This window comes from Hippoglossus stenolepis, chromosome 14 (genome assembly GCF_022539355.2).
Source record: "Hippoglossus stenolepis isolate QCI-W04-F060 chromosome 14, HSTE1.2, whole genome shotgun sequence".
Taxonomy (NCBI): domain Eukaryota; kingdom Metazoa; phylum Chordata; class Actinopteri; order Pleuronectiformes; family Pleuronectidae; genus Hippoglossus; species Hippoglossus stenolepis.
In genome coordinates, this window is record NC_061496.1 from 28,326,187 (window position 1) to 28,353,383 (window position 27,197).

A 27,197-nucleotide genomic window follows, 5' to 3' on the forward strand; every position below is an offset into this window, starting at 1 on the left:
GTAACTGTACCAATTACTACACTTTTACAATTAAATAGAAATATTATTTAAAATCTAAGCAAATCTGTACACGAGTAATGCTCCCAAGTGGAATATTTCCCTTGATGTCTTGATGTTCTCTCAGATAATATGTATGCTAATATTGCAGTATCATTTTATAATAAATACTAATAAATATTAGTATAATGCGTTTTTTCTTTTCTCTTTCTTTCTCCTGATATTTACCACACTAAGATACTGTCTGATATCTGCTAAATTGTGTTTCATGTGATACCTTGTAATGTACTCCTACTGTCGTCCTGCTCAGGGACTATAGGTGCAAATCAGCTTTTACAGCTAACCCTGGCATATTTACATTGGTTGTAATATTGATGTTGATCAATGTGCATTGTCTCTGATTAAAAAAAATAATAATGAAAAAAGCATATAGTTCATATTAGGTCATTAGAATCAATCCTTAAAATCACCCAAGCAGTAGTTTTCTACTATAAATTTCAAATCAGATATTTCAAATAAAGAACTCAACTAAAAGCAGATGTAACAAGCTCCGTAAATGTGTATAATGACCAACCTTAGGTAGGAGCTATTTTAATTAAGCATTATAATGTCCTGAAGTAATTCTAAAATATCAATGATAAACTGATAAACTGAAAGGAAAGAGTAAGGAATCCATTTGTTGTGTAAAATGCCACTCCACCTTATCCTCGCCTCTGCTTTCAGTGTGGTAGGATATTAGGTGTTCATTGGCATCAAATGGAAGATCATTAAATTTGTCAGGAAATATAATGTCTTCTCCCCCACACTGACAGAGCAACAGCAGACTTAGACGTGACGAAAACGGATCTTTGACAATAAAAACTGTGTTAAACTATCATTATAGATAACGCTCTTATCAATGTATTACGGTAATAGCATTGGCTGTTATATTAGAGGTGTTACGGTTTCTCATACCTGTGTGTATGACGTGTATGTCGTTAAGTTCACTTGTATGCTGTGCAGAGAGATGGATGAATATAGCCGGTGCACATGTAAGGAATAAATACTTATAAAGAAGACGCTCCGCTTATACTTTCACGCCAAGTTATACCTGCGCAAGTCAGATAACTTAACAGGTTATGGGCCCAGGGTTGAAGATAAGCGAGCGTGAATAAGTTTAATGCGACGTATAACGCGAGAGCCAGCAAAAGAAGAAGTTAGAAGAAATTGACGGGAAGATAAGATGGCTAACCGAGCAACAGGAGTTCCAGCACCCCAGCTTTTATTCGACGGGTCTGAGGAGAAATTTGACCTTTGGGAAACGCGGTTCCTAAGCTGCTTACACATTCTGAAGTTAAAGGAGACTATCTTACGAGAACCAGATGAAGCGAGCGATGAAGACAGACGGAAGAATGCCGACTGCTATGCCGAGCTGGTAAGGCTAATAGACGATAAAAGCCTATCGCTAATCAGTCACGAGGCTGCTGATGATGGCAGGAAAGCCCTGCGTATACATTATTCAGGGAAGAGCAAACCACGGATTATAAATATGTACACATCATTAACCAAGCTTCATATGGCAGACAGCGAGACTGTTACTGACTATTTAATAAGAGCAGAAAACAACATTACAGCATTAAGAGAGGCAGGAGAAACCATGAGTGATGGACTGATCGTAGCCATGACGCTAAGCGGGCTACCAGACTCGTTCAAGCCGCTAGCCGTCCATGTGACGCAAAATGAAGATAGCGTTACGTTTGCAGACTTCAAAAGAAGACTACGAGTCTATGAGGAATCAGAGAAAATGAAAATGACAGAACCAACTACAGATAATGTGATGAAAACGTATACAAGACAGGGCGGAGGCCACAGCAAGCCACACAGTAACAGAAAAGAAGAAGATGCCAACATTACTTGCTACAAGTGTGGAATAAAGGGACACAAGGCGAGAAAGTGTTACAGAAAAGTGTGGTGCAATTACTGTAAGAACAATACGCATGCAGAATCACTTTGTAAGAGTGAGAATTTGTAAAACAGTTTATAAATTGAATTTATTTTGGTAAATTAAAATATAAAAAAAGTCAAATAAAAATAATCAGGGTAAATCTTTGTGGCACAGCACTTTGCAAATTGTTTCTTTTTTTCAAATTCAAAATCTTTAAACAGGCTCAGATTTAAGCAATAAACATTACTATGTTTAATTCATCTATAGAATAATTGCTGAGCAATTTTCAATAAAGTCATTCTATGATCAATTCCTGCAGGAAGAATAATCACTAATATATCAATTTTGCCGTCTGTTGCTAATCATATTTGCACACGTTCTTACCATTGATGACTTCCACAGCCCAGCTTCCTCGTGTCCCATCAGGTATGACTCTGAATGTGAATGGTGCACTGTTGGGACTAACATCCTTATCATATCCAGTGACAAAAACAGTTTTTTCATTGGAACACAGACTGCTGTGTGTGGTGGTGAGTGTGGGACAATGGTCATTGGAGTCAATGACTTGAATTGCTATTGTTCCTGTTGCTGTCTTTGATGGCACGTCTGAGGATAACAATGACTTAGTTAGTCAAACAGCACACTGTCAGACCACACAGAGATAAAGATCCCTCTTCTGTAAAGATACAGTTAGGGTTGAATACCTACCTTAACTAGCTCCTCCTACTGTAACTTTATCCAAAAAACAAATTTTCATTATTCTGCCAATACTAAGTATGCTTTTCAGACTAATAACTGTAACATACCTAAGGATATTTTTTCTGTTACTGTTTTTTATTACACACTTCTCAATTATCCTGACCTTTGTTTTTGTAACATGTCAAAATGTCTAAGCTCTTAGATTTTATTGAAGACTGGTAAAAGTGGCAGTAGGAGTAAGTTATTTCACCCCTGGGCTTCTTCTCATTCTATGGCTGACGTATCTTAAGTTTCAAAGTGGTTTGACAGTTTTCTATCATAGATCAGTGTGCATACATTAACCATTGCAACTACATTTATGAACTGCTCTCACATCTCATAAACATTTAGGTTTACTGAAATTGTTCTGAGTTCATACAGCATGTTTCTAGGTGTGCTTATAATCATAGCCACACCCTTGACCAAGATTTTTTGTAAAGGCATAGACCAACAATCACTCTGGACATTGGGATTTCAAATCACTTTAGTATTTTTTTTTCTATGTTGGATGGATGATGCAACATGTATCTATTTGTGGAGAAACATCTGATAGATCTCTAGATATCCTATCTCTGTTAGGGGTACCCGGTCCCTTGCTGATTTAAAATCATATTTCAATTTGTCTTTGTGTGACACCTTGATCTATAATTTTATAAGTGCCTTCCACAAATGAAGACCAGTGCCACAAGTCCAAACTGCAGGATGAGTATAATATCTACGGGACCTGCTCAGTGTATAGAACACTGAAAAAATCAAGACAGCATCAATTCTCTCAAATTGTTATTGAAATTTTGAATTATAATAAAGTTCTGTTCAATATTGTTGATGAACTTACCAATCATCTTAAATCAATACCTGCTGACCTCCACTTTTCAGAAAATGTAATTAATTTGTCTCTTACAAATATCAAAGTCCCCCAGTAAGAAATAACATCATGGCTTACCTAAGTCAATTAAATTACTTTATTCAGTGCATTGTTGATATTAAAATATGGATGGCCATATATATTTTTTTACAGCCAAATGAGGATAAAACAGATATTATTTTTTAAAGCCTGAAGCATTTTAAGCACCAGTTTTACTCATTGTTAACTATTGGCAAAACCCTGTGAACAGGATTAGGAGTTGGAGTTTAATTAAGGCTTGAGGTTTAGTGGTAATACTCAGATTTTAGACTATGATCTTAATTTCCAGAAGCAAACATTTTATATTTCACAGACTGCCTTTAAGCATCTTTGAACTATGAAAAGCTGGTTCATGCATTTATTTTTCAGTAATGCTCTTTTTGCTGGACTGACAAAACATGCATTAAACAACCCAGAATACAAAATATTCAGTATGCAACAACTAGTTTTAACAGAAAACAAATGATGTGAGCACATCATTGCGGCTCTCTTACCTAGGAATATAACTCAGTTTATAAATCCAAAATGAGCTGCAGTCCTATACACTTGTCTGTGTTCCCTTTTAGATCAGTGACACAGCCACAACCCCATTAAATTATATAAATCAAAAATAAGCAGAAGGAGGATTCCACAAAAAAAACTATTAAAAATTAACACAACCTCTACAAAAACACATCAAAGCAAGATAATTAAATGTGGGCTTTTAAATGTACGACCATTGTCGTCAAAGGATGTTTTAGTAAATTAATTAATCTCAGATTACAATATTGTAATCAGTCTCACTGAGACCTGGCTTAATCCTGAAGAATATGTCAGCCCAAAACAATCTATTCCCCCATGACATTTAAATACACACATTCTCTGGCCAAGGAGGTGGAGTTGCAACTATTTTTGAATACAGTTTGTTAATAATTCCTAAACCTTAACTAAACTATTACTAATTTGAAAGCCTTGTTCTCAGTCTGCCACACCCATCCATGAGTTTTTATCAAGCCTAGTCCTAAAAACACATAGTTATTATTGTCGGTGACTTTAATATTCATGTTGATAATAAAAATGATAGCCTTAGTGTTGCATTTATTTCAATATTAGACTCAATTAGTTTCAGTCAGTGTGTACACCAACCCATTGTTGTAACCATACACTTGACCTTGTGCTATCATATGGAATCAAGAAAAGTGCCCATAGATGCACTGTATGAATGCATGTTTGTATGGGTGAAGGGCAAAATTGTACTGTAAAGCGTTTTGAGTGGTCATCAAGACAAGAAAAGCGCTGTATAAATACAGACCATTTAACATTACATATATAGTCGTCAGGTTCTGCTGGACATTGATAGAGATAGTGAAAACAACTCAGCACCACCTACAGCTCATCAGAAACTTTGCAGCCTCTGTCTTCTCCGCTGGACGCCAACATCACCTAACCTAACCAGACTACTGTCCCCGACTGGGTGAGGAGACGCTGCAAGCGATCTGAGAGAAAGTGGAAACAGGGGAAGCACGGACCGGCAATTCCGACCATCCTGCTTGCTACGATTGTCGTGGGACACATGACACATGGAGCTTATCTTTCCTTATCCCTCTTTATCACATTAATGTCTCATCAATACATGCTACTGACTTGACCTCTTCCCTGGAGTCCTTGTACTTTATCGTTTGCAGATCCAGGATCGCTTCTGTGGTCACATCGTGGATGGTGATGGTGGCTCATAGATTGTGATCATGGACCATAGATCATGATGGTGGATCGCAAATAAGAGATCGTGACGATGGATCGTTATGGTAGCTGATCGTGGATAGTGGTGGTCGATTGTGATCATGGAGGCAGCTGATCGTGAATCGTAATAGTGGATCCTGATCGTGGATGGTGGTGATGGATGGCAACTGATCATGGACTATGAGTACTACAAGACTGCTTCTACCATTACTGGCAATAACTCCTCCATTTCAATTGTCATTGCTGCTCCGTTCATTTCTATTATATTTATGTATAAATAGTTTAAACATTGGCACACCTTTCCATTATTTTAAATATTGTTTCTTCTAATATTGTTATTTTGTTGATGTGTTCAGCTACACACGGCATCTATTGCACATCTGACCGTCCTGGGAGAGGGATCCCTCACATGTGGCTCTCTCTGAGGTTTCTACATCCCCAACCCCTGCCCTGCTTTTCCTTACTCTAGATGAGGGTTAAGGGCAGAGGATGTCTCACCTTGTAAAGCCTTATGAAGCAAATTGTAATTTGTGAATATGGGCTTTACAAATAAAATTGTTTGTCGATTGTTTGATAATTGATTGACCATTCCTATTTTAACTTCTCTATCTTTGCTCACAGTAAAACAAGAAGTGAAGTACTTCTGGGTGTGCATTGGACTTCTGAGGTTTCATACTACTGGACTACTTGGATTTAGGTAGCAAGTATATTCTTTAAATAAGCTTCTCTGCTAAATTACTATTGTATCTGCTGTTTTAGGTTAACTAGATTGCTAGTTTGTACTGTTTTGTCTTACCTTGAATTGTATGAGCTAGGATTTTGTTTCACTCAAGTGATTGAGAGTTAAAGAGAACCAGTTAGAGTTAAAGTGCTTGACTTTTATTCCAATTCTGTTAAGGACTAAGTTCTATTTTACTTTCTACCTTTGAGGTAAATAGACTTTGTCCATAATCAGTTGTTGGCAAATTAGGAGATTTTGTGAAACTCACCTCTTCACTGATTAAGGTGACAAGTGTCTCTTGTGTTGAACTCTGCTGAGTTTCTATTGCTGGGCCATTACCACCTGGTGCCTGATTGACTCATGAGCAGGGGGTGTGGTCAGCACAGCTGTAGCCAACCATCTTCAAACTCTGGGGTAAAAAACAGGAATTGCTTGAAGCATCAGCATCAGCGTCTGTGAAGACTCGGAGGATAAAGACAAAGGAGTCTTTCGGGGGAGGCTGAGTATAACGCTGCTCTGTTTCCTGTTATTTGAATATGTGTTTACTTTCCGTGCCTGTAAGCATATCTACTCGTAGATACTATAGGCCTCGCACTCGTTCACACCATTACCGTAACCTTTCCTCTCTTATCTATCCCACCCGTTCCACAAATACCCAACAACTTGTCAAATGGAGTTTTTCTCTCTACCCGCTTCCACTATTTACCCCACTGTCTTGTGAATTTCATGCTGTGACAGTTACTCATCCGGTACAATTAACCATTGTTGTTCTCTACCGTCAACCAGGTTCTTTGGGAGATTTCTTGGAGGAATTAGACGTCCTCCTATCAAACTTCCCAGAAGTTATTACTTTTACTGTCTTCCTTTGCTCTCTCACTCAGTCCTTCCCCTCCTACTCACAAAGCTGGTAACCACCTTCACTATATTTTCACCAGAAACTGCTCTGCATCTAACGTCACTGTAACCCCACTTCATGTCTCTGACCACTTCTTTATCTCTTACTCTCTCCCACTCCCTCAAACTGACAACCCTACCACATCAACAGACTCTGTACCTGTCCGTCGCAACATTCGCTCCCTCTCTCCCTCCTCTCTGGCCTCCTCTGTTTTATCAGCCCTCCCTTTAACTGACTCTTTCTCACTCATGCATCCTAACTCTGCCACAGACAATCTCCTTTCTACTCTGTCTTCCTCTCTTGATTCTCTCTGTCCTATAATGCCACGACAGCTCTGACTCGGTGCGCGCCGACAGAGCCAGTATGCGAGGATCAGAAAGGAAATGGCGAAAATCTAAACACCCTGATGGCCTGCTCACTTATCAATCTCTTCTCTCCTTTTTCTCTGCCTCTATTTCTGCTGCCAAAAGCTCTTTTTACCAAACTAGAATTCAATCCTCATTTTCTAACCCCAAAAACTCTTCTCCATCTTTTCCAACCTCCTTGATCCCCCCCCAGTCCCCCTCCCCCTTCTACCAAGCCACTTTGTCAACTATTTTACAAAAAAGAGAGATGACCTCTGTAACTACATTTCCATCAACTTCATCTTCATCCCTTTCGCTTTCCTCTTTCACCCCCCTGTCTCCCAATCAAGTTATTACCTTGGTAACCTCTGCCCACCCAACCACCTGCCCCCTTGACCCCATCCCATCTCACATTCTCCAGTCTATCGCTCCTGACCTTCTTCCTTTTCTCACCGATCTTATCAACACTTCCCTGTCAACTGGCTGTTTCCCTAACTCTCTGAAGGAGGCAAGAGTAAACCCTCTCCTGAAGAAACCCACCCTCAACCCGTCTGAAGTAAACAACTACAGACCTGTCTCTCTTCTTCCCTTTCTTTCCAAAACTCTCGAGCGAGCTATCGTTAATCAACTCTCCTCCTATCTCCACAAATAATAACCTTCTTGACCCTCACCAGTCTGGTTTCAAGGCAGGCCACTCAACTGAGACTGCCCTCCTTGCTGTCTCTGAGCAACTTCAAACTGCTAGAGAAGCCTCTCTCTCCTCTGTCCTTATCCTTCTAGACCTTTCTGCTGCATTTGACCCAGTGAACCACCAGATTCTTATTTCCTCCCTTCAGGACCTGGGTGTCTCAGGCTCTGCTCTCTCCCTGCTCTCATCCTACCTCAACGGCCGCACTTATAGGGTAACTTGGAGAGGATCTGTGTCTGAACCGTGTCCTCTCACTACTGGAACTACTTTTCCTTCCAGGGAAAGGTTCTCCCACCCACGACCTGACTATTACCTTTGACAACTCTGTGTTATCCCCCAACCAGACTGCTAGGAACCTGGGTGTAACACTCAACAGTCAACTCTACCTTACTGCCAACATTACTGCAACAACACGTTCCTGTAGATTCATGCTGCAGAACATCAGGAGAATACGCCCCCTTCTCACTCAGAAGGTGGCGCGGGTTCTGGTCCAGGCTCTGGACATCTCATGTCTAGACTATTGTAACTCCCTCCTGGCAGGTCTACCTGCTAGTGCCATCCGACCTCTGCAGCTCATCCAGAATGCAGCAGCTCGACTGGTTTTTAACCAACCTAAATTCACTCACAGTACTCTGCTCCTCCGCTCCCTTCACTGGTTACTGTGTGGCTTCCCGCAACCGTTTCAAAACATTGGTACTTGCGTACCATGCTGCGAACGGATCGGGTCCAGTCTACATCCAGGACATGGTCAAACCTTACACCCCAGCCCGTTCACTCCGCTCTGCATCTGCCAATCGACTTGTTGCTCCCTCACTGCGAGCTAACCACTCAACAAAATCACGACTGTTTGCTGTCCTGGCTCCTAAATGGTGGAACGAGCTCCCCATTGACATCAGGACAGCAGAAAGTCTACACATCTTCCGCCGCACTTTGTAGTTTGGCTTTCTTGAAGAAAATTGTTACTTTCTTGATTCTTGTTGTTCTGGGTTTGTACTCTCATGGTTGAATGCACTTATTGTAAGTGTCCTTGGATAAAAGCGTCAGCTAAATGAAATGTAATGTAAAAGTACTTCACATTGATTTAAAATGTATGATCTATGTCTTTGGTAAATTACTGTATGGATCATACCATTAAGAACCCTTAGGTAATTAGGTAAAGGTCATTATGGACTCACTATCTTCTTGTAAAAGTAGACTAATCTACTATCTTTTGATCAGCTTATGGTTAGTGAATACCCCTATATTTTATTTATTGCATGATCAATATGCTGAATCAATTTGTTTTGTCATTTTCATTTTTATTAATTCAATATTTTCATCGATCACCATTTTTTACAGTACTGTTGCTTGTCTTAGTTGTTTTTTATTATTATTGTATTGTTTTTTTAGAGAAATACATTTATTATACATTTTCATTATAGGCATGCCTACATTTCAGCCATGCAGGAGCCTCAAATAGGTAGGAATAGGCAGAAACTTGCTGACAGCAGAGATTGTGAAAAGTTGCAAGACATCCCTCAGTAATAGTAAACATACGTGCCAATGTGACAAAATCTCCTAGATGTGTTGCTAGGATACGGATGTGAGGTCACATTTGATTTGAGTTTTAACTTTTGCCACCCATTGTAATTAGTTCTTCCTTGGGTCCAGGTAAATATTGGTGTCAGATGTATTGAAAAAGGCACTAACACTAAAGGAACAAGACTTGGAAAATCGTGTTCAAGAGGCCAAATATATGTTTTCTGGCACCACCATGGTAATGACCTTTGACCTTTAATTTATGAGTGGGGCACTTCAGATGACACGTTTATCAAGCAAAAAAGAGTTTTTACCTTGATCTTTGACCACCAAGTTTAATCAGATCATCCAGAATCCAAATTAATATTTGTATCAGATGTAATGAAAGTCTTTATGAGTGTTCCTGGAATATCATATTCAAAAAAACATTAGGTCACCGTAACCTTGACCTTTGATCACCAAATTCTATTAAGTTCTATTTGGAGTCCAAGTGAATGTTTGTAACAAATTTTAATGGATTGGCTGAAGGTGTTCCTGAGATATTGTATCAGCTCATTCATGAGCCCCACATTTCCCCAATGAATTCTTGAGATATGATCACGAGAATGGGACGTACTAACAGACAACCGGAAAACATAATGCTTCCGGTCACTGGCTGTTGCTTATGTGGAGGCATTTTAAATCTCTTAACGGACTGGCACCGTCTTACTTATCCGAACTTCTCATGCACACTCCAGTTAGGGAACTGAGATCAGCCACTCAACTGCTCCTTGACAAACCTCAGACAAGGCTAGTAATCAGAGGTGATCGCGCCTTCGCAGTAGCCGCCCCAAACCTGTGGAACAACCTACCACTTCACATCAGATCTGCCCCGTCTTTAACAAACTTTAAATCGCTACTAAAAACACACCTGTTCTCCCAAGCTTTCTGCTCGAGTTGAGTACGTTTCATCGCAGCAGATTTTATTTATCTTATCATATATCTTTTATTTTATTTTATTTATTGATTTTATTTTACATTAATAATTATATTTTATTTGTATTACTTGCACTATAATGTATTACCTTATAATGTACAACCAAGTTGTTTTTAAATGTGCTATATAAATAAAATTGACATTGACATTGACATAAAAGCTAAAAGTATTACCTTTGGTAATTGCCAGAATCTTGGCAATGTAGGTGCCATTCTCCAAGAATGGCGACTCTCTGTCTGGTACATTGTTGAGTTTCATCGCAGCTGTCTGGATCGTAGGCTTTAGCATAACTAAACAACACCAACAAATATGTCAGTAAAGAAACAATAAACAACAAGAATAGTTACAGTAAGCAGTGGTAAATTGTTTAATCAAAAGTAGTGATTTGTTTAATGTAAAATGTTAAAATTTTGGTAAATGTGCTTAATCAATGTCTTGCTATAGAGTTATATGAGAAGATCATTTGCAGTATCATGTCTAAATGAGTATATAAAGACAAAAAATGATTGGCCAAACTCAACATAAACTCTGGAAGCAGATAAAAATGGTTAGTATAGACCAGACATGGGCAAAGTATGGCCCCCGGTTGGGCTTTTTAATCCGGCCCGCCGAACTTTTTCCAAATATTATTAAATTAAATTAAACTTTACCTTTCTCCTGTAATGCCCCCATTTCCTCATTAGATGGCGCACTTTGACCGGGAGTGTGGTGTATAGCAGCGGTCCCCAACCTTTTTTGCGCCACGGACCGGTTGGATGTCAGACAATATTTTCACGGACCGGCCTTTAAGGTGTGGCTACGGAGCCTCACTTTGCCTTTTCCCCATCGCAAAAAAACTTCCCAGAGACGTTTGTTTTTTGCTCATTTTTGCTACCGTGTGGGTTTGTGTTTAGCGAAAAAGTCACGTAACCGAGACAAGCGTCTTGGCATGCGTAAAGCATGAGTCATAACGGAGAGGATCCGGTCATTTTTCAAAATAAAACACAGTTCAGAATCAGATAATAAATAAAACAGAAATAATGTAAGTTGTTTATTCTTTCTGTGCGGCCCGGTACCAAATGACCCACAGCCCGGTACTGGTCCGCGGCCCGGGGGTTGGGGACCCCTGGTGTATAGGGCTCGAAAGGGCACATGATCTCGCAATGCATTGTGGGCCGTCAGCGCCATTTTCAGGGTTTGTTTACATTGCTGAGTTAGATAGGGTGCTCCCTTCACTTTTTCGCTTTGCCCGAAAAATGATCAATATCATTTATATTAGTTCACACAAACACTCCATCCATCTGTTCCTGGCCCGGCCCCTCTGTCAAATTTTAGAACCCATTGTGGCCCGCGAGTCAAAAAGTTTGCCCACCCCTGGTATAGACCCATCAACACATCCAAGGCTCACTGATAAAAACAATGTTGCTGTTTCCTGCCCTTTTAGTATTTATCCTAAGGTTATTGCCTCTTTGCTCAAGCTATATATTAAGTTCTGTGAGGAGAGTGATGTCAATCTAACATAACTCAAGAAAGTAAAAAATACCTTTAGTTATGGCAGAATCTATGAGACAAATTGGGATTTGTGAATGAGGGCAATACAAATAAAATTTGATTGATCGATTCTAACTATTTAAAGGGATAATAAAAAAAAAAAGAAGAAAATTCACTCATTATCTACTCACCACTATGCCGATGGAAGGGTGGGTGAAGTTTTTGAATCAACAAAACACTTTAGGAGTTTCAGGGGTAAACAGCATTGCAGCCAAATCCTGACGAAATGGCATCATTTACACCATGTTTTAAGCCTAAATGTCCTCTAATATCCTCCTTGGAGCGACGTTCACATTCGCATGCACACACCGGAAACACCACACACACACTGCACACGAGCTCTCACCCAATGGCACGAACAGGGTGCGCATTAGCATCACTACTTCCACTAGCATCGCCACTTCTGGTAGCAGACTTTTAGGCTTAAAACACAGTGTAAATGAAGCCCTTTCAAGTTTAATTTGAATGTCAGGTCCTCCAGACCCTTGGATAACACCACACAAGCAGTATGGAGGCATTATATGTTTTTTTTTCTTTAGTTTTTTTACGCTTGAAAGAGTCGTCAGTTACTTTAAGTGTATTGGATTTGGCTGCAACACTGTTTACCCCTGACACTCCAAAAGATTTTTGTAGACTCATAAACTTCACCCACCCCTCCATCGACATAGTGTTGAGTAGATAATGAGTGAATTTTTTATTTTTCGTGTCCAAATAATTACTAGGTTAGGAGTTTTGGTATTGAGTGAAATGTCTTTAAAACTATTGGATCAGGATGATCAGATCGTCATTTCAATATGTCCAGTCAACTTCATGAGTTAATTCCTGCAAAATGATTTACAATCTTTTCAGCCTTAGCTGCTAGGTTGGCTGTAAAATCTCCTTGTTTAATGTACCTGTAGCTTGTGCAGTTTAACTAACCTTACATCTTCAGCTGGTATTCCTGTGTCTGGATCAAAAGCAGCAAACACTGTGATCACACCGTCCTCAGGACCTTCTTTTTGATCTTCTGATACAGGAACAGTCTTGGTATCAGGTATGAATACTTGACCCTCTGGCACATTATTCACTGCTATCTTAATGGGATAAGTTTTTGTTGGTGCATGTGGCTTTGTCCCTGGTCCTGGTTTGACACCCGGCTTATGTCCACCTACTCCAGGCCAAAGTCCAGGGGCAAGACCTGCCCCAGAATTAGGTCCTATGTCCCCACCCCCTTCCAGTTCAGTGTTTGCTTCCACCTCTTCTTCTACTTTCAACTCTACCACTGCACTCACACCAGCTTCAACTCCAGTGCCAGCACCAGCACCAGGAGCCAGAGGACTTCCCTTTCTAGCCCGAACATCCACATCCATCCGAATAGCACCACCTTCCACAAAAGGAGCTATGTTCTCAATGAGTAGGCCAAGATTAAGATTTTGGACTTCTTCAAAATCCACAGGCTATTGGTTCAGGTCCAGGTCATGGTAAAGGTTTAAAGACAAGACAGCAAGAAATAAGAAGTTGCAATAGAGCCTACCCCAAAACTAGTTTTAGTAATGACAATAAAAAATGTAAATTACCACAATATTTATTAATTGACGAATTAATGTAATTGTGCGAGTCTAAATACCTTGATCAGCCTAAGGATGCCCTCATTCGTTTCTTTGTCTGTCTCAATGGAGAAGAGATTATCTTCATTTCCTTTTGCAAATGTAAAGACAGTGACCCAGTTATCTGTGTTTTCAAGGTCTTTATCCAGAGCTTTGATTCTCATCACAACGACATCACAAACATTTTCATCCACTGAACCAAAGTACTGTGAATAGAACATGGTTATGCTCCAAATATAAAAATGCAAAAATAGAAACACATAAAAACTCTACACAATTCTACACAATTTACGAAGCGGCACAGATGCTGCTCATCAATGATAGGGTGAGTTATAGGCTAGGTTTAAATAAGCAATTTATTTTACAAATGTATCTTCAGCATAAGCATCACAGTTAGACAGATATGGTAACATTTGAGTTAATACTGTATTGTTGAGAATAACAGAGCATTGTGTTGCGTTGTCTGTTTGGTAGTGTTGAAATAGCAATGTCGTTTGTCATGTTTAGCATAATACACTGCAAAAAATAAATGAAGGGAACACTTAATCGTCACAGTAAGTCTGTTAAACTTCAGGGATATCAATCTGTCCGTTTAGGAAGCACAAGTGATTGTGAATCATTTCAGCTGGTTTGGTGCAAATGAAAGTGACAACAGGTGGAGAGGCAAAAGCAAGACAACCCCCAAAAAGGGAATGGTTTTACATGTGGTGGCCAAAGACAATTGCCCTGACTGCTTCTTCTCTAGTTTAGTGTTCTGCTAGTGTCTTTGTCACTACTGGTAGCATGAGGCAGTATCTGCAGCCCAATCAGGATGAACACGTACTCCAGCTCCTAAAGGATGGCACATCCATAAGTGAGGTCGCAAGAAGGTTTTCTGTGTCTTCCAGCACAGTCTCAAAAGCATGGACGAGATACCAGGAGACCGGCTGTTGCACAAGGAGAGCTGGACAGGGCCATAGAAGGGCATCAACCCAGCAGCTGCACTCAAAAAAAATTATTTTTGGATTTACTTAAAATAGTTATGTCAAGTGGTTCCACACAACTGTGTTAAGTAACTGCTAAGGTACATTATTTTGTAATATGGACTAAATGAAATCAAATACATTATACACAAGGGAATTGAGTATATTAAATTGAACTCGATTAGTTAATTTTTATGTAATATTCTTTCATTGAACCTACTTAATACTGTTATGTTCAACTAATTAAAGTTACACAAGTAAATTGAGTACATTCAATTTAACTATATTAGTTGACTTTTATGTAATATTCTTTCATTGAACCTACTTAATATTGTTATGTTAAAAGTATGTTAAAAAGTCATCTCACACACACACTGTCGTCACAACAAAACTGCATTTATTTTGCCGCAAATTGCAGTTTGGGAACTTTAGTCACCTCTCAGGAACTATCCCATTTAGTGTTTAACAGTAAAACCCAGCAAGTACAGCAAAACCTGATGAATACAAAATATTGCACAGAACATATTTAAAAAATATTTACTTACATACTTTCAAATGAAAAGCTTAAGTGCATAGAACAGAACATAGACATCGCACAGAATCAAGCAACTTGACAGAGAATACGAACAGTTGAACAGTCAATAAAACATCTTCTCCCCATGGCTCAAAGATCTCTCACCTCATTCATAAAGTTTATTCTTAAGTACCTGGACCTTGTTTGAAAGGCGGTGGGTATCAATTCCCATCAGGACTTTTTGAAGAAATTCAAACGTGTTCTTGAGTTCAGGCGGGTAGCTCAAGTTCATGTTATAGATGACCCCTAACAGCAGAGCAGTGGCACTGGCAGCATCTCCAATGTCCTGGAGCACAGCGACATCCTCAACTATGATCCCTACATCTTCTGGTGGATCGGAGGCATCTGCACCCTCATGTTTGATGACGTAGATCCCGATGGCAGTCCCATCCATTGGTCTCTGGGCATCCTCAAAGTTCACATCCTAAATCACAGACCAAAAAGAGACATTTTATTGAACATAAGAAGACCTGTGTTGAACAGGTAAATCTATTCTTTCTTCCTTTACTCCCACCATTAGCTTGTGTATTTTATGGGGAACAGATTTAGGTCAAAATATCCCTGCTAACCAAAGCTTAAAAGTTATCATCTCTTTTAATCTCTATCAGTAAATGATATGCAATGTATATAATTATGTGATCCATTCTGCCATATTATTGCTACTAGGACTTGTATCATTGCCACCACCGTTCCTCTTTAACATACTAATTCTACACTGTTAATGGGACATTTTCTTACACTTACCAGATATTCCTTTATGAGCTTCTCTGGGTCTTCATTGAAATACACAGCAAGTGATTTAAGGTTGCAAGCCCTCCTTGTAGCAATGGTGTCATTCTGTAAAAGAAGGAAATGTCACTGTACAACACTTCACTGTCATGTAAGAGAAGAAAGTAAGAATTAAGCCCCCCATACATTGGAGCATAGAGACCACATAGAATAGGCCAAATTTGTGTGACTTGGTTAAAGAGAGTAGATTTGGGCCAGTTTAAATGTTTCTAACTGGTTGGTTTTTTGAAAAAACTTCACCGGACATAATACTGAATTTTATAACTAGGTGTACATTTGACTCAGCAGCCACTCCAGCCCGCGATCCACTACCAGTTCATCGCAGATCCTGGTTACGACTAGACAGAAGTGCTTCGGTGCAACTAATTCCGGGATCAGACTATGCAAATTCAGTCTGTTTTGACGCAATTTCATCATGGCTGACCCATTTTCAGTATCATGCCCGATTATGAATATCGAAACCAATAAACATGCATCTTTGCCCCTTGTAGTTTGACATAATCCAAAGACAGCGATAAGATGTCTGGGATGCCCCACAACATCCCAATGGAAAGAATGGCATGCTAGACTCTATCGTCTGAGAAGTCCTTTTTCTCCAATCAAGACAGTCAAAAGCAGATTAATTGATGCAAGATTTGGCACATGCACTAGCAATATTAAACATTTTCAATTTTTCCCCCCAATTGTCATAATGAGAAAAAAACAGCATTAAGACATCTCCAACTGAGTTTTGTAGTTTCCATTAACTGTGGTGACAGGAGCGCAGAGATTATGGAGTGATTTTATCCTGACTCAGACATTCGTCAAAAACTGTAATATCTTTTCAGATGTTGTCTCGAGTGTAAAATCAGCAAGACTGAAACACTCCACAAAACTAATCACAAACCTCGTCAATGACAGCCATGATCTCTGCGATGTTGCGTCCTGCTGCACCTCCCTTCTTACGGCAAACTCTGGACAGCTTGGTGGAGTGGTGGTCAAGTTCTGACATAAACTTGGACATTAGTGGGATGGTGGTAATACGTGTGAATTCTGCGCATATCTGGAAAGAAGAGTTGGGGAGGGGAGACAGAAAACAACTTTTAGCAATTTGGCAATACAGAAATAATAAAAAGCTGCATAAAGAAAATTTGTATCTTCAGTAGGGCTCCAATAATGGAAATATCAATTTTTTACATTCCAAATTCTGATACAATATTTTTACAATAATAATTATTTGTGAGTCGTGTTAAGAGTTGGACACTTAATTCTGACTTACCTCACGTTCGGTAAAAAGAGCTGGCCATCTGATAATTCGCCATTTTGTACTTTAAACTGATCTTCCAACCATAGAATCCTGTGACAGAACCTTGCTCCTTTAGGCATGCATGCTTTTTAATCAAAGCGTCTGCTACATTATCGAACTCTGCACTTGAAGGGTAAGCTTTGTACTTAATTATTTCTGAAGCCAATGACTCTAAAATGGCAGACTTGAGTTTTGGGCTTGGGTTCAGGAAGGTGCCATTTTTCCAATATTCCTAATTGGCCTTCCCCAGTTGCAGCTCCACCTCATAAGAAAACTGTGGTATAGAAACCTATTGAGTCTAGTATTGAAATAAATGCTACGCTAAGGCTATCATTATTATTGTCAACATGAATATTAAAGTCACCAACAATAATAATTTTATCGGTCTTTAGGACTAGGTTTGATAAAAACTCAGGGAATTCCGTTAAAAATTCAGAATAAGCCCCAGGAGCACGTAAACTACAGCAAGTATGATTGGCTGTTTCTTGGATTGGTGTGGAAGACTAAGAACAAGACATTCAAATGAGTTGTAGCTTAGTTTAGGTTTAGGATTAATTAATAGACTGGAGTTAAAAATAGCAGCAACTCCACCTCCTTGGCCGAATTCTCTGGGAACGTGTGAATTTACATGACTGGGGGGAGTAGATTCATTTAGACCAGGGGTGGGCAATTATTTTTTCCATGGGGCCACATGAGAAACAGAAAATATTGTGGGGGGCCAGGCCAAAGGCTGAACTCAATTCTGCATAATATTAAAGGGGACATAGCATGCAAATTCCACTTTGTTAGTGCTTCTACAGGTTAATGTGGGTATCTGGCATGTCTACCAACCCAAAAACTCTGGGGAAAAAACACTCGCGTGTTTTGTTATAGTTCCTCTAAGTCAGAAACGTCATGCTAGGCGACTCGATTGCGCTTCCTGGGTATTGTGTCGTAACAATACACTGGAAGTCTCCCACATGGTCTTGCCCCCGTCCCGTCCGTCCCCCACACTCGTTACTTCGGGTTTACACCGGAGGCTGCGAGAGCAGCGCCGCGCCGTTCAACGCAGGCAGGCTGTTCACACGGGATGAGCATTTCTCCGCTGGTCAGCCCGCGATTCACTCACATGTGGCATTTGTCTGGATCGTTGGGACTGGGAGGCTGCAGCAGCTGCTCGGGAGCGACCCTCGCTCTCCCGTGCGTGAGCTGGAATTTGTGTCAGCGCCACACAGCAGCAGTGTGGAGGACTTCCGCAGTGTTCAGCGCTACTGTAACCCCCGAACCCCGACATTCAACGGGTACAACAACAAGCGGAGAAAGCAGAATCGCGGGCTGACCTTATATATACAGTCTATGGGGCTGACCAGCGCGGAGAAATGCTCGTCCCGTGTGAACAGCCAGGCGGCTGCGCGCTGCCTCGCAGCGGTCTTCCACACTGCCAGCTGTGTGGAAGACTTCGCAGTGTTCAGCTCTACTGTATGCCGGGTTACAGTAGTTCCGCCGGGTTACAGTAGTTCCGCCGGGTTACAGTAGTTACGCCGGGGTACACCGGACGCGGAAGTGCCACTGCGAGGCAGCGCAGCGCCGTTCCCAGCGCGCAGCCGCCTGGCTGTTCACACGGGACGAGCATTTCTCCGCTGGTCAGCCCCATAGACTGTATATATAAGGTCAGCCCGCGATTCTGCTTTCTCCGCTTGTTGTTGTACCCGTTGAATGTCGGGGTTCGGGGGTAAATGATGGTCTTCATAGCCCCCCACCTCTCTTTCTCTCTCTGTCTGTCTGCTTGTGTGCTTGTAGTGGATGGGCAGAGGGGGACATTTAATTATGTGATTGGGAAAATTAAAACTCCAGGACAACAAGGGGAATACAAAGTATGGGATGCATATTTGATAATTTATATCATATAAAATATGTAATTTATATCGTTTAAAATCATGGGGGGAGAGGGGGGAGGGGGGAGCTGGCTCATTAGCATTTAAAGGAACAGGCAGTCAAAACAGGTCGCTCTGTGGAGGGCTGTTTTATACAGGGTAAAAAGGGTGCTGTTTTATATGATCCTTGTGGTATTTTGACCAAAGTATGTTACAGACATTTCATTAAGACCCCAAGGAACCATATCAACTTGTGGTAAAATGGGCATGCTATGTCCCCTTTAATTATATTTCTTTATAAAAGCAGTATATAGCATTGTTTTGACAAGCTGGTAAGACTGGTAAGAGTACTGCATGTTATGATTAAGCAATGAAAAAGCGAGGTTGCCTTACAAAAAATGTCATTTATTCAATAAAATTTCCCAAAACAATGGTAAACAAAAACAGTAATAGAAATAGTGTCATTTTCAGGCACATTCACCCCAAAACACATTTTGAGTTCCATATACTGTTGGAAAGAGGTTCTTAGCTTTCTAAAGACAACGCAATATTGTCTTTGTACTCCAAATAGTAAGCAAGATACATCATATTATAACGATTGTCACTGAACTGTGATTTTGAGAAAAAGGCCTCCAAAGAAAGTGTCCCAGTTCACTGCTAGTTGGTGCCTTTACATGCCAGCTGTTCTAGTCTAACCACCTCATTTGATTTTTTTCAGTTCAGTGAGAGAAATCTAGTCTTTGTTGGGCTTTCACAAGTGCATCAAAGTCAGGTTGAATGTCTGAGGTGGAGATGCGAAGCACAGCTGCCAGATGATCATCAGTGAGAGAGGATCTATACCTGGATTTAGTAAACTTCATCACTGAGAATGTTTTTTCACATATGTAGGTCGAGCCAAAGAGAACCAACATCTTCTGAGCATGTCTCCTTATGTTTGGGAAGTTGGAAAGAGTAAAAATCCAGCAGTGATCCTGACTTAAAATGCTCTGCGAGTACCGCATCAGACTGCAGGTCAATGAGTTCCAGCTGAACATCACTGGGTGCATTATCCACACTACAGGTAAAGGGAGAGGAAATCATGTGCATTTCATCCTCGATCATTCTGAGATCTTCAAATCGCCTTGAAAACTCACCATGCAGTGCTCCTAGCATGGATGAGTACCTGCAAAGGTGATCAGCTGATGGTGTGACTTCTTTCAGGGTTTGCATGTGAGTGAGATTGTTGCTCTCCAGTTGGCTTGAAAATAACTGCAACTTTCTCATGAAAGCCTTCACCAGGCTGTGCATTTCATGAACAAATAGGCCCTTGCCTTGCAGTTTGGTGTTCAGTTCATTCATCAGTGCAGTCACATCAACAGCAAATGCAAAATCTGCCATCCAGTCCTCATCTGAGAGCTCTGGGATGTCCTTGCCTTTCTTTTCGCAGAACTCTCGAATCTCTGCTTTCAGCTCCCATACTCTTTTTAGCATTTTGCCCAGGCTGAGCCATCTGACAGCTGTGTGGTAGCCTATGTCACCATGTTCAGTCTCATGCTCCTCCAAAAGTGAAACAAACTGTCTATGGTTCAATGCTCGTGCTGATGAAGTTAACTATTTTAGTGACAACATCAATAACATGGTTCATTTTTAGCACTGACTTGCACAACACATGCTGATGTATTATACAATGCAAAAATACCAATTTCTGATCTGGGTCGATTTCAGTCACTTTATCTTGCATACGTTTCAAAAGTCCGACATTTTTGCCGGTCAGACTTGGACAGCCGTCCGTTGTGACACCTGCCAGTCTGTCCCATTTCAGACCCAGCGTGTTCATGCATGCATCTACCTCCGTGAATAGATCGCTCCCTGTCGTTGTCCCTTTCATTGACCGCAGTGCTGCCAGCTCCTCCGTAATCTTGAAGTCCTTTATCCCACGGACGAATACGAGTAACTGGGCTGTGTCACGGACATCGCAGCTCTCGTCCAAAGCCAAGGAGAAAAAGTCAAAACTTGCCACTTCACGTTGCAGCTGAAGCTCCAGATTCCCCGCAATGTCCTCGATCCTTCTCGTCACGGTTCGCCTGGATAGCGGGACTTGCTCAAACGCTTCTTTTTTTTCAGGGCATATTAGTGCTGCAGAGTCCACCAAGCACTCTTTGACAAACTCCCCCTCCGAGAATGGCTTACTGTTTTTAGCGATTTTGTGGGATATCACAAAGCTGGTCTTGGTTGCTGCATCCCTGGATGTGTGAAGCTTGGTAAAAAAGCCTTGCTGCTTTTGTAGCTTAGCTAGCAAAGCTTCCGATGTCCCTGCCTTTTCAGCCTCAGTCAAGCTTTTGTATTTCTCCGCGTGCTTCGTCTCGTAATGCCGACTCAAATTGAAATCCTTAAACACCGCGATCTGCTCTCCGCAAACTAAACACACGGCTTTACCTCCGACTTCAGTAAAAAAATACTTAGCAGTCCATTTTTTGTTGAAAACCCTGCATTCGGTGTCTACCTTTCTTTTTTTAGCATGAGCAAACATTTTTGAGGGCTAAAGTCGTCGTGTGAGTTGTGACTGCTCGTACACTTGATTCAATCATGCGCACGTATTTGATTTACGTTTTGCGTCATTACGTGAATAAAACACTTCAAAATAAAAGCACTGCAGCTTTAGTCCATGCATGAGGTAAAATTAGAAAAAAATGTTTACTTTGTAATTTCCAACCAACCTCACACGGGCCGGTCACGGACAGCCCGCGGGCCGGATGTGGCCCGCGGGCCGTACAATGCCCACCCCTGATTTAGACTGACATATTCATCGAGATGCAGCCAGGTCTCAGTGAGGGACAATAAATCTATTTTTTGATCTGAGACTAGTTCATTAACTAAAATAGCCTTTGATGATAATGATCTTATGTTTAAAAGACCACATTTAAAAGTCTTTGTTTCCTGAGTTGTTGCAGAGGTTGTGTTAATTTGTATTAGATTTTTGTGTGGAATTCTCCCTCTGTTATTGTTTGATTTAAATAATTTAATGGGACGGTGGACAGACACAATCTCTATCGGGTTGTGGTTGTGTGACTTATCCAGAGGGAGCGCAGAGAAGTGTTTAGCACTGCAGCTCTGCTTCCTGGTCCCAACTCTGGGTTGTCATTTAATAGACTGGGTAATATTCCTAGATAAGAGAGCTGCTCCATCCCAAGTGGGATGAACGCCGTCTCTCCTAACAAGACCAGGTTTCCTCCAAAAAGTTTGCCAATTATCTACAATGCCCACAGCGTTTACAGGACACCACCTCGACAGCCAGCGGTTAAAAGGCAACATGCGGCTAAACATGTCATCACCTGTTGTGTTAGGGAGAGGTCCAGAGAAAATTACTGTGTCCGACATCGTTTTTGCAAAAGCACACACCGACTCCACATTAACTTAAGTGACCTCCGACATGCGAAGCCGGGAGTCGTTGCTGCCGGCGTGAATTACGATCTTACTGTATTTACGTTTAGTTTTAGCCAGCAGCTTCAGTTTGGATTCGATGTCGCCGGCTCTGGTCCCTGGAATGCAATTGACTATGGTCGCTGGTGTCGCTAACCTCACGTTTCTCAGAACCGAGTCGCCAATGACCAGAGTTTGCTTCTCAACGGGTGCGTCGCTGAGTGGAGAGAATCTATTTGAAACGTGAGCTGGTGGGTCTTTAATCGTGGGCTTTTTAAGGGTAGCACTATGCCCCCTCCGGACAGTCACCCAGCCGCCCTGGGCTCCCGGCTGCACGGGACAAGTCGAGGGACTGCTAGCTGAGGCTAAGCTACGTGCTAAGATAGGTGGCTCCGCAGCGGCTAGCGGGGGCTGGCTAACTACAGCTAACGGAGGTTCTAAGCTGCAGAGCCGAGCTTCTAAGTCGCTAAGCCTCGCCTCCATCGCTACCAATACACTACATTTATTACCACTACTGTTAAAGGAGGCGGAGGAGTAAGTAAACATGAGACACTCGGAGCAGGAGAGAGCAGTGGAGCAAGAGGGAGGGAGAGAAGCCATCGCTGCTATATTAGCCTGTTAGAGTACGAGGGTGAGCTCAAACAGAAGAATCCGGTGACACGCAGATGGAAAGACACAGAATCGCTTAAAGCACCAAAGAGTAGGGGTTGGTATGTGTGGATTTTTAACTATAGACCGGCGATTTTAGCCGTAGTAATATAGATAAATAGCTGTGTTAGCAGAGGAGCTAGTTCAGAGAGAGCGACCACCACCAGCGGCAGGAAAACAGGAAATGACGCAATTCGCTTACCGTAGCACGTGACACGAAGAAGTCTGTCGTGTTTGGGGGAGTGTGAGAGCATGGCCAAAGTCAAAGGCTTCACTCCCTAGACAACATAGATATTAAAAGAGCGTCCCCACACTGAATTGGATATTTGGTGCTATACAAATAGAACTGAATTGAATAATATTGGTTTGAATGTAATTTAGACGATGCATTTGTGTAAAAGAATTTCTTCCTACACCCTCCATGCTAGCTTTTCTTCCACAAAAACTGCAATTGCTTTCTTATCACCATGTTATGATGTCCTGGATTGAATCTTTGTGAATTTCTGAGTCTGATGTCCAGTATGGTGTTTTGTATCTACTGTTATGATCATTGTATGATCAAAAGGGTGGAGTGTAATGGAAAATTATACCATTATACCACACTATATATTATCTCTGGGTATGCATACTATTTCTGCTTGTGTAACTGCCAAGATGACATCAGAGCCACAAATCTGAGACTGTGCTCGTCTCCCCCCACCAAGACCTCGAAGAGGCCTTCCGCCTGTGTCTGTGTCTAGGACCTCAAAGAGGCCTTTAGCCTATGTCTTATCTCCTGGGATTTTACTTTTCTCTCAGTTCACACACCCACACCTATTTCACCTCTTCACACACACATTTTCACCTCTTTACTAAATCTGCATAAAAGCACATGCCTATGAATGTTTCTTTGTCATTCCCTCTGCAGAATGCTCTTCACATGCTGTGTGATTATCTGACCTTCCTTGCAAGGAATAAAGTATACTTAAAAGTAGGGATGCACCGATATGGAAATTCTTGGCCGATACCGATATTTAAAACAACAATCTAGCCGATAGCCGATACCGATATTTGTTTATTACTTGCATGTGGCCTTCTTGGTGTGTAACGCCGGGTTTACACCGGCCGCTACCGATATACGGCCGATACATCGGTGCACCACTACTTAAAAGACTATTATTCTCAGATCTCTTTATTCCAGAAGTCTCACAAGGTCTCTTTACCACAAGTGGCAAAACTTTAAGAGAACACACTGAATGGCAATGTGTTACTGCTGCGGTTAATGCAGTGAGTGCAACAGAGAGGACAGTGCCCCATAAAAGAATTACTCCACACCACCAGTGGGACTGGTGGGGGAAAGGGCAGAGGTAACCACATTTACTTGGTTACGAGTTTATGTACTTCGGTAGTTTTTTTAATGAATTGTTCCCCTGAAAGTAGTTGTTTTGCAGAATACTTTTTACTTTTTACTCAATTACATTCAAGATGAAAAAACGGTATAATCCGTTACATAGGGCCACATACTTATCGCTACCTTTACATGTCTATAATTTAATCATTTTTACATTCAGCTGAGAGGACACAGAGTGTTTTTTCAACAGTGAGAGCTAAATAGCCTTAGCACCACAGATGGAATGGAGGTGTGCCCCTACCCACTGTACCACGACCCCTCATTACTTCCCTCCAACAGATGAACGAAAATGAAACACCTGTGTCTCCTTTGGAGGCAGTTGCCCATTCCTGACCCTACATCCAGGCTTTGTTTGCCTTCCAAATGACGAGGAACGGCAGTCATATTACTATTACTATGGCACTGTTTACTTTGTCAGCCCAAAACGGTGGAAATCATGTGATGGTACGTAATCAGTTTATACACTAGCCTACTAACAAGAATATAGTGTGTTAGCATGCCAACGAAAACAAAAACAACCAAAGGCTGACTGGTTGAATGTCTAAAGCTCCAACATAACGTGCAAACTGCGGCATCTCACCACGCCACACCTGCGTAAACGTTGCTTTGGGACGTTTTGGGGTGATTCACCACTATAAGGGACTGTATGAACCTGGGGTTTGGGAAATATTGATGTATGGGATTTGTTTAAATTGTGTGGTTGTGTTCACATTCCTGTCTTTGTTTGCGGGCACACGTCCAGGTGTTACGTGTGTATGATTAGGTTTATTGTCAATACAGATAATTGAATGCAACGTTCTGGGTTTATTTCGTTATTACATATATTATTTCATATGTGGTGGGGCCAGATGACAAGGTTATCGGTCTTATAAAATATTATTCGTTTATTGTAAATTGGTCAGGCGGCGGCGCCCATACACAGCGTGACAGCCCGTGCTCCTTTAAAATAGCATTGTAATTTTCCCCTTTCATCCTAACCAAGGCAAATTGTTACACCCTTATGCATGAACCTTACCCTATAGGTACAGTTCACCCAAAAATTAAAATTCCCTCATTATCTACTCACCACTATGCCGATGGTGAGTGAAGTGTTTGAGTCCACAAAACACTTTTGGAGTTTCAGCGGTTGCAGTGGCGATTAGCCTGTCTCTGCATTCTGGTGTAGGAGCGGAGCAGAGCGGTCCTGGCCTGTCTCCAGAACCTGAAGCAGCGATGCATATGGGCTTGAATAGATGGGACAGCCAGTTCCTGTTCTTGTTTTGGCAACAATGTGGGTTGATAACAAAGGGAACATAGAAAACATGACATACTGGAAGAGGCGTTGGGCAAGGTGTTGTGGTCATATTCCACCCAGGGAAGCAGGGAGCTTAAGGAGGATGGATTTGCGGTGTGTTTAAAGCGAAGGGTGGACCTCCCTCTCCTGATTGGCTTTCTCCCTTTGGCCGTTAGTCTGAGGATGGTACCTTGAGGATAGACTGGCAGCGGCTCCCAGGGTGGAGAAGAAAGCTCTCCAGACCTGCAAGGTGAACTGGGGGCCTCTGTCAGAAACAATGTCTGAAGGCAGGCCATGGAGGCCAAGACATGTTCCACAAGAATGTCAGTGATCTCCTGGAAGAGGGAAGTTTAGACTCTGCAACGGAATGGACTGACTTAGAAAAACGGTCAATGATGGTAAGAATAAGTTTTACCATTGGAAGAAGGCTGCCAAGTGACTAAATCCACAGCGATGTGTGACGAGGGGCGGTTTGGAAGGTTTGTTGATTCTGGGCCTGTTTTATCAGTGATTCTATTTCCCAGGTGACGGCTGCATCAAAACAGGTAGATGGCAAGATGGGCTCGGGATCAGAACTGGTCTCTTTTGCAGAGAACTGGCGTGAAAGCGCATCAGGCTTGATGTTTCGGGAAGCTGGACGATAGGTTAGGGTGAAGGTAAATAAAGAGCCCACACGGCTTGCCGGGAGTTCAGCGCATTGGAGAGAAACTTGTGGTCCGTCCATACCATGAAAGGTTCGGCCGCTCCCTCCAGCTAGTGGTGCCACTCTTCCAGGGCTAGTTTAACAGTGACGAGGTCCCAATTGCGATATTTATCATATTTCCTCTCAGCCGGGGAGAGTTGCAAAAGAAGAATGCACATGGGTGGAGTTAATCATCTGCAGCACTAGTTATGACAGAATTGTACCTACCCCAGTATCAGAATCTTCACCTCCACTATAAACTTACGGGCCAAATAAGGCTGGACCAGGATTGGAGCCGAGGCTAAACAAGACTTGACCTCCTTCAAAGTGGCCTCAGCCTCCACAGTCCATTGGAAAGTGAATAAAGTGGAGGTGAGAGCAGTGAGGGGAGCAGGGAGGCAGCTGTGGTTCTTTATAAATCTCCTGTAGAAATTGACGAGTAGTTTGCAATTAGTGGGAAAGGGAGCAGCTACTTTGGCAGGATCCATCTGTACCTCTCACTGAGGAAATATGTAACCAAGAAAGGAGATTTTAGGAAAATTAAATTTACATTTCTTAGCTTTTACCTAAGGTTTGTTCTCCATGAGGCACTGAAGGACCAGACGCACATGCTGTTTATGCTCAGAGATGGTTTTTGAGAAAATCACGATGTCATCCAAATAGACATCACTTTAGAGCATGTTACGAGGGACATCGTTCACAAGGGCCTAGAAGAAAGCACGGACATTAGTCAAGCCGAAAGGCATTACCAGGTCCTCAAAGTGTCCCAGTGGAGTGTTAAAGACTGTTTTCCATTCCTCAC

General features: G+C 41.6%; 1 protein-coding gene and 1 pseudogene across 1 annotated transcript; both read right to left on the bottom strand.

Moving 5' to 3' along the window:
* Positions 1-628: 628 nt before the first annotated feature.
* LOC118104226 lies at positions 629-20,473 on the bottom strand. The gene is given in 10 exon segments (XM_047343011.1): positions 629-843; positions 2,306-2,527; positions 10,598-10,689; positions 10,691-10,714; positions 12,873-13,390; positions 13,561-13,746; positions 15,210-15,500; positions 15,821-15,913; positions 16,752-16,907; positions 20,000-20,473. Coding segments are annotated over 10 exon segments (2,271 nt in total).
* Positions 20,474-22,144: 1,671 nt separating this feature from the next.
* Positions 22,145-23,002, bottom strand: LOC124854798 (annotated as a pseudogene).
* Positions 23,003-27,197: the final 4,195 nt, after the last annotated feature.